The sequence below is a fragment of the Silene latifolia genome, unplaced genomic scaffold (genome assembly GCF_048544455.1).
Source record: "Silene latifolia isolate original U9 population unplaced genomic scaffold, ASM4854445v1 scaffold_171, whole genome shotgun sequence".
NCBI classification, from domain to species: Eukaryota; Viridiplantae; Streptophyta; class Magnoliopsida; order Caryophyllales; family Caryophyllaceae; genus Silene; species Silene latifolia.
This window is the reverse complement of record NW_027413148.1, coordinates 67,222-75,681: the sequence shown is the minus strand read 5'-3', so window position 1 is coordinate 75,681 and position 8,460 is coordinate 67,222. Positions and strand designations below refer to the sequence as shown.

General features: G+C 36.8%; 1 protein-coding gene across 1 annotated transcript; it reads left to right on the top strand.

The window, feature by feature from the left end:
• Positions 1–2,568: 2,568 nt before the first annotated feature.
• LOC141638073 (uncharacterized) lies at positions 2,569–5,640 on the top strand. The gene is made up of 4 exons (XM_074447517.1): positions 2,569–3,103; positions 4,062–4,163; positions 4,381–4,431; positions 5,348–5,640. Exons 1-4 carry the CDS (start codon positions 2,755–2,757, stop codon positions 5,446–5,448), a joined length of 603 nt encoding a protein of 200 aa, XP_074303618.1. The 5' UTR covers positions 2,569–2,754; the 3' UTR covers positions 5,449–5,640.
• Positions 5,641–8,460: the final 2,820 nt, after the last annotated feature.

The window sequence follows — 8,460 nt, the reverse complement described above, 5'->3', positions numbered from 1 at the left end:
TAGTCTTGAGTTGAATCCTCTCACATTAGACAGATGTACTTGATGCACCCCATAGATTCCATACGTACCAGATTCCCCCTTCTGTCTCAGATTATCACTCAGAATGGAGCAATCGCATACTTCCGACATATAGCATGTCTAAACAATGTTGGAACCTGTTGTGCGAAGCCGACTTAGTGAACGAACATATCAGATGGGTTATGAGTAGTACCCATTTTTTTCACTCTAACTCTCAACTCATTTCTCAAAAGGTGATATCTCACCTCTATATGCTTAGTCCTCTCAAGATGGGCTTGATCCTGAGCCGAACATATTGCACTCAGACTATCACAATATTAAATAGCTTGCTCACAATTTCAATGTAGACCCGGATTGTTGATCAAACCCTTCTGATAAGATTATAGAGGGGAGATTATTGCATAAGGAAGAGTTGTATTATTGAATGATGTGTTTGCCATTAGAATACATCGATATATATAATAAACCATAATACTCTAAATCCTAGACGGTAGCTGTCGTAACTCATAACTCGTAACCTAACCCTACTGATAGCCCGCCCTAATGGGCCTAATATCCTAATACCCTCCCGCAATTGTAAAGGCAGTACGTAATACGAACTTTACGATTGGAGAAATACATAAAAAAATATGAAAAGAAAGCGTTGTTAATCTTCATTAAAGATCTCCATCTCCACAAGGTTGGTAAACGAGTATAAGACTCGCTAGAAAATTTCCGAACACGAACGTTATTTTTCGGACTTGGTGGAAGTATGAGTTAATTTGTAGGAACCCTAATCGAACCTGACAAATATCAATAAAACGGAATATTATCCGTTAATTTTAAGATCTGGAGAACGTTAAGCTTTTCGAACTCCAAATAAATCAATTTAGGTACCACCTTAAACGAATTTGAGGAATTTTAATTAAGATTTCACAATAGAAGAATCATGGTTTTCTTTCTTAAGGGGTCTTGAGGACATTTTATTTTGGGTAAAAGAAATTGGGAAAAACCCTTGAATAGTGGTACGGCATGCTCCTATGATCATTTCATGGACAAAAGATGGAAATAATCTATGAAAGCATATTTCATAAAAGCGTACTTGTATCCAATTATACAGTAACTTTTTTTTAAAAGGCGAATTCAGTAAAGATTATCGTAAAATCCCACCGGTGAGCGCCATGAATTTTCACCCATCGGCAAGATGGCGGAAACGATTTTAAGAGTCCTCTTAGGAAAGAGGCTCTGATACCATGATAAGATTATAGAGGGGAGATGATTGCATAAGGGAGAATCGTATTATTGAATGATGTGTTTGTCATTAGAATACATCGATATATATAATAAACCATAATACTCTAAACCCTAGACGGTAGCCACCGTAACTCATAACTCGTAACCTAACTCTAATGATAGCCGGCCCTAATAAGCCTAATATCCTAATACCTTCTAACTAGATATATACTCCTTTAGCTGCTTCTGTCAATACCATGTACTCTGTTTCAGTTGTAGACAAAATAATTTTAGGCTACAACGTAGCTTTATTTCCAAGTGACGACATAATTAGTCATTTATCTACTACCGTCAACATCTACGACATATCTAACTTTGAGTTCCCCGACATTAGGCTTAATCAAAATCTGATGATTATCTTGACAATAGGAGTATTATAGACCCATTTATATATGACACAAACATGAATCCTATACGATATGATCTATTTTGATAGATTTATACTCCTTGGCATTGTAACAGTTTTAATATGACACATTTCAAACATAAGTTATAATCAATATTACCTAGTGATATGTTACGTTCTTTTAATTTGAATTTAAAGTCACTTTTTCTAAGTCCGGTTTAGCTCTTATAAGTTAAGTTAAGTTCATCTATATATAAGTTCAGTTCAACTCTTATAAGTACAGTTCAGCTCAACTCCTATAAGTTCTATTCAGCTTCTATAAGTTCAGCTTAGAAAAGTTTAGTTCAATTCATACCCATTTTTCTATAAGTCCGACTCTTATAAGTTCAGTTAAGCTCCTATAAGTTCAGTTCAGCTTCTATAAGTTCAGTTTAATTCAATTCAGCCCCTATAAATTCAGTTCAGCTCCTATAAATTCAGTTCAGCTCTTATAAGTTCAGCAAAATTCAGTTCAAAAGAACAAGGTCTTAAACTTACCAATACGTAAAAGTTGATAGATAGATTCATACTCGTTTGAGGCCCTGTTCTTTTCGGCTAAAAATGGCTGAACTGAACTGTACTGAACTTAATTGAATAGAGTTAAACTGAAATGAAATGAACTGAAATAAGAGTTAATTTGAAAAGAAAAGATCTGATCTGAACTGAACTGAATTAAATAGAGCTGAACTGCACTAAAATAAGCACTAAATTGAGTTAAAAAAAACATGGCCCGATTCTAGTGTATTTTGAAATCTATTTGGAAGTCTATTATCCATTTTCCTTTAATTTATTAAAAAAAAAAAAAACAAAGAAATAAGAGTGTAGAATTTGCGAATATGTATGGACTACGAAGGACGCGTTGACCATTTGAGTTTATCACAATTCACAACCAATACATTATACGTACTCAAATTATCGTCGTTACTTCTCATTGGTTTATCTATAAATACCCTCACTATCTCCTCCCAACTCCACACCTCCACACCTCCCAACTCACAATATTACAATACTACTACTTTAGTATTAATTTACTAAGCAGCTTACTACTACTTATATACTTGCTTGTTAGAAACAAACAAATGGAGGGTAAAAAATTCATGAAAATCGTTTTATTGTTTACGGTGGTAGCAATAGCATTGATAGGTGTACCGGCATCGGCTGCAACAAACGGGCCGGCGCCAGCACCATCGTGCTTAGCAAGCATATCTACTAGTTGCAATATTACGGATGGAGATACAGCTTCTCAAACAGCACAACTAGATCAATGTTGTACTGCCTTGAGTGATGCCATAGACAACCAAAGGAAGTGCTTTTGTCTCCTTAAGCCTTATCTTGATGACACCGCTTCTGATACCGCTGCCGTTGCTCAGCTCTTCACCTATTGTAGCATCGATGGTTCTTTTGACACTCTTTGCCCTACTGATGACGGTATACACATACGTGTCTTTTTTCAATATATGCATTGGTCATAGGTTTTTTGCATTTATGTATGTACTCCTTTATATCGTTTTTGTTAGACTTGATTGAATGTCGTAAAAGTAATACTAAATTTTAGTACTATCGTATCGCATAAGTAATGTAGACAATAGATTCCATACAATAGAGACAAAATGTGTAGGGTTTATATTGTACATGTGAAGGGGTGGTACTTATCAGGGCGGTCCATACGATATGCAATTCGGTTCATGGAACCGGGGCCCAAAGGAAAAAGGGCCTCATAATTTTTATTTTCAAACAGCAAATTATCGCAAGACATTGGAAGTGGCATAGTGGTGTAGTGGTTCGTTTGCCTAAGATAGGACTAGACTGCTCGTGTTCGACCCCCTTTCAACGCAGTTTTTTGATTAAATTTTCAATTGACTTCTTTATTATCTTCAAAATCCTCAAAAGTAACCATGTCAGGAGTTAATCCCTATACCAATTTGTATAACAAAGGTTTGATCAAACTATTGAAGAACCACTAAGACCATTAGCAATTTGTTGTACATGAGTGGAAGTACATTTATATAATTCCACATTACTCTACTATCAATACACCAATTATCATTTTAAAACATGTAGAGTTTCTACGTTTCTTAAATAAAATTATAGTAATAAAAATAATATTCAATAAACTTTTAGTTGTGTAAGTTTGCAATTGATAAAATTCAATGGTCGGTAAAAATAAAATAACATGTTAATTTTTTACAACGGTATTATATAGGGCCTCATAATAAAATTTAGAACAGGGCTTCTAAATATCATGGGCCGCCCCTGAATTACTTATAATGAAATTCGGTACTAACTTATGATGCTATCTCATACTTCAATTTGATAATAAGCAATAAACTACTTTGTTGCTATGATATCTTCTTATTTTTGACATATATGAGTTTGCTTTCTCTAGGGTCTACAAGTCCAAGTGATGATGGTACAACTACAACCCCTAGTGGAGATAGTACAACTCCAAGTGATGAAGATTCTTCAACTGGAGTCCCCTCAACTCCAAGTAATTCCTTTGAATTCTATGACAAAATAAACTTTTTAATTACAGCTATATCTATTTAATGAATTATTACAATATAATGTTTTAATCCCCGTTATTTATTTACATATATTAAAAAAATTCCAAATAAGTAAAGTTCGTTACTAATTGATTGAGTTTTAATTTGTTTCCACCTATAAAATTTATATTTGTGACTAAATTCTTCATTTCAATTATTTAGGTTCGGGCTCAAACACAGGCAATGGCCTTGGTCTCGGAGGAGGTGTACTAGGTAAGTTCTATCATTTCCTTTCTAATATAGGCTATGTTAGGCAAAATTATCTGAAAAGGTAGCTAAAACCTGAAAAGGTAGCTCAAAACTGAAAAGTTAACTGAAACCTAAAAGGTTAACTGATAAGATAGCTGTAATTAGGAGCTGATAAGGTAATTGATTATATAAAAATGTGTTTGGCAAACTAGCTGAAAAGGTAGCTGATTTTGGTAAAATGACCTAAAAGGATATGAAAATTATTTAATATTATAGAATAAAGGGGTAAAAAATGGAAAATAAGTCATTTCAGGTACCTGATTTCTCAAATGCTACATGAGGTGTCATTTCATTTCAGGTACCTTATTTGACCAAATAAGCTACTTGCCAAACACTTACAAAAAAATCGGTGAAATTTAAAATTTTGGTCAAATAAGCTACTTTACCAAATAAGCTTACGTGAGTGTGTCGTAAAACTGAAACGGAATATAAACTTTATAGGCTTCTGAGTCCTGACACGTGACAATATATCTCAATTTTGTTAGCAAACTAATTCTTCATTTTATTTAATTTTTAAGGGTTTTAATTCGAGAAGCCTTAAACTATTTTTAAGTGCCTCAAATTATTCCCATTTCAAAATATTAGGCAGGGCGTGTAGATGCTTAATGATAATCAATGGAATGACATTTCACATCGACTGTATATGTCATCAAAAATAAATGTTACGGAGTAGTACATAATTTATTTTACGGTAATGATAAATACAGCCCTAAAGGCTGTATTTAAGAACTAAATTACTTCCCAAAATGGAATTAAATTAGGAATTTATGACACAATTACGCGTAAATTGATGTCATTAATGCTTAATTTAAGGTTTTCATTCCTTTTTTGGCACCTTAAATACAGCCCTTATTTTATTGACTCCAAAACTTATTTGCAGGGCAAGCCAAGGCGAAAAACGCTGGCAACAAGATGGCATCGACTTCAATTTCGGGCTTACTTATAACTTTCATTTCTCTGGTGATAATGAGAGGAATTTAATCGGCCATTTTATGAAGTTGTAACTGATGTTGCCTAAGGGATGAAAGATTCATAGCTAAGAGCGTTCAATTCAAAGAATTCATAATATTATTTGTATTGTGTTAAATTGTAGTGCGATTGTGTAATCGTTTTTTTTTTTTTCTATTTTCGTTTCTTAATTAATAACAAATCAAGCACAAAAAATTGTTGTCATCCGATATGCATATATCTTGTTACATGTCCAATATCCTGGCTGAGTTGCTTGTTTTGTACTACCGTCTACTGAAAGCAAAATATCGGGTGATTATTGTTCTCAATTATTGTTTCTTTCTTGTATTCAACATCATTTTGGAAATAAGTTTCGATACAAAAAAAAAAAAAATTAAATTTAAGAAACTATAACACTATTTGGGCCAAAATTACATTATTTGGCTCGACACGTGGCATGCAAGGAGTGGCTATAACAAGATGAGATGGACCGGTGACATGGCAAGAATTGGTCAATCATTTGGAGTGAAGGGAAAAGGGTCATGTGTAAAAATAGAGAAGACCATTATTTGTTATGCAAGTCAAAGATAGTAGCACATGTGAATTATGGGTCAACAAGTCAAAACAACCAATCCCACAAAAATAGGAACCGTTGAGCAGAAAAAGGAGGGGGTTGTTGAGATGAGCCTACTAAGGATCAAGCCTATATATACCACAAAGAATCAAGCATCAAAGGGGCATTCACTCATTCACAAAATCTCTACTCCAGAAAATCAACAACCACCATCACTCATAAGTTATATACCTTATTTTCTCCATAATTATACTAGTACGTCGTTCCATCTCAGCATCCCAGAAAGTTATAGCGCATCACAACGTACAATAAAGCACCTATCACCATCATTCATCTCACACCTTATAATCACCATCACCATCATTCATCCACATCCGCACAACAACGCTCTCCAATTCATCAAGAACACCAAAGTTCCTGCATAGGCTCCAATTTGATTCCAGCGGGAAACGTTCCTGCAGAGCTTTATTCTTAGCCTTCCTCTTGTTCTTCGACTGGAATATTACTTAAAGATTTATAGTGCATACTTGGTGGGATTCCTACTCCCCCCGTCGTTTTCCCACATTGGGTTTTCCGCGTCACCAATCTCTTGCGTCGTTATTCTTTTATTTCGTACTTTACTTTGTTTTCATCGTTATTTTCGCTTATTTTTCATCCGTCTTTCGTCATAAATCAAATATAAATTAAACCCCCCCCCGTTTCGAGGCTAAAATGAGTAGATCGCTTTAACCCACAAAAATATAAATCGATAGTAGGTAATTTTTTACAAAAACAGTTTGACGCCCACTGTGGGGCAAAGTGATCGATTTCTATAGCCAAGTTACCTTTAGAGTCAATCGTCCACCACCGTGTCTCCCAGAAATCTCAGCATTCCTCTAAAGTTCCTCCTGAGACTACAGTAGCCCTTGTCGTCAGAATTCCTCTAGAGTTCTGCGCTAGATCCGGGTGTCAAAGTACCTCCAGAGACTACAATAGCCATGGTCGCCAGTGTTCCTTTAGATTCTGCAATTAATCCGGTCGCCAGTTCCTCCAGAGTTCCGGAGAAGGTCTGGTTGTCAGAGTTCCTCCTGCTTCTGCCGTAACAGACATGGCCAGCCTACCAGAAACAACTACCCCAGCTAGAGGTGGACCAGCAGAAATGTTCAGCGCAGACGTGCAAGTCCAGAGCAGCCTACTTGGAGGAACCTTGGGACAGTCAGGCCTAACTCCACCAGCTATCTTGGAGCTTATCCTGAGAAGGATAGACACCCTGTACAAAGCCGTAGAGGACCTGAAGAAGAACAACCTGGATATGCAAGAAAGAATAGCAGCCATGGTACCTCTCATCTAGCGCCTATCAAGCAGAATACCCAGGCGATGGTTCTAACAACCTTCTCGTAGGAGTCAGCAGCAGGTATAGGACCAGGGCGACAGATTCCCTAAGAGTTGGTCACCAGGATGGATCTTGGAGCTCTAACACCTAACTACTCTCTCAGCCAGCAGGTACCGGATGAACACTACACGTCCATCATCAATGTCACCCCTCTGTCCAGCAGTTTTGCTAGCAAACCCTACTCCGTGAAGCAGACCTATGTAGAAGCAGCGTTAGGAGGTAATCCCTTTGGCTTTGTTCCGCCTATACCTAACCCTCTTGAAGGAGCAAGTACTCTGGTGGAACAACAACTTGAAGAAATCATAGCAATGCTCAACAGGATACCCGGGATGTCGCGCCCAATGGAAATAGCACCACAAGAAAGTTACACAAATTCTCCCTTCATTGACACCATTGCATTGGTGGAAGACCAAAGCGATTTGTTCCTCCAGAAATGGTGTTATATGATGGTACTACTGATCCCAATGACCATTTCAACGAGTACAAGCAGAGAATGATGACAATCTCAGCAACGAGTTCGCAAAAAGAATCATGCATGTGCAAGGCCTTTGGGTGTAACCTATCCAGAGCAGCACTGTAGTGGTTTGTCAATCTGCCGAACAAATCGACATCATCTTTTGCAAACTTAGTCAATGCATTCAGCCATCAGTTCGCCAATAGTCGCAAGCCTGAGAAGCAGACAAGCGACCTCTATTGCATTATCCCAAGTTATGATGAACCTACTCACGATTATATACGCAGGTTTATTGGAAAAAAGTGAACAACCCTAGATGCGACATCCCCACCGCGATTGAGGCCTTCAGGCAAGGGTTACTTCCAGACTCCGACCTATACAAAGAGTTGACCAGGTATCGATGCAATACTTTCGAGGATTTGCAAATAAGGGCAATGGCAACAATTAGGTTAGAAGAAGACTCAAAATCGTAGACATATATGCTACACCTGAGGTAGTTCGTAACTTCATAATTTTATTATTTTTTCCACATTTCGAATAGTTTATGACTTAAGCGTCGGAGGGCCGTTGGCTACGCCAACGGCCAACCATAGCAAAACCATTTCTTACAGGACGTACAAGAGATTAGCCTATTGCCAGGAGGCA

What these genes read in the sequence shown, in the direction of transcription:
- LOC141638073 (XM_074447517.1), top strand. Translation starts at nt 2,755, where the DNA reads ATGGAGGGTAAAAAATTCATGAAAATCGTTTTATTGTTTACGGTGGTA. An exon ending in TGGAGTCCCCTCAACTCCAA is followed by an intron (nt 4,164 to 4,380) that starts GTAATTCCTTTG and finishes TCAATTATTTAG; the next exon opens with GTTCGGGCTCAAACACAGGC. An exon ending in TCTCGGAGGAGGTGTACTAG is followed by an intron (nt 4,432 to 5,347) that starts GTAAGTTCTATC and finishes ACTTATTTGCAG; the next exon opens with GGCAAGCCAAGGCGAAAAAC.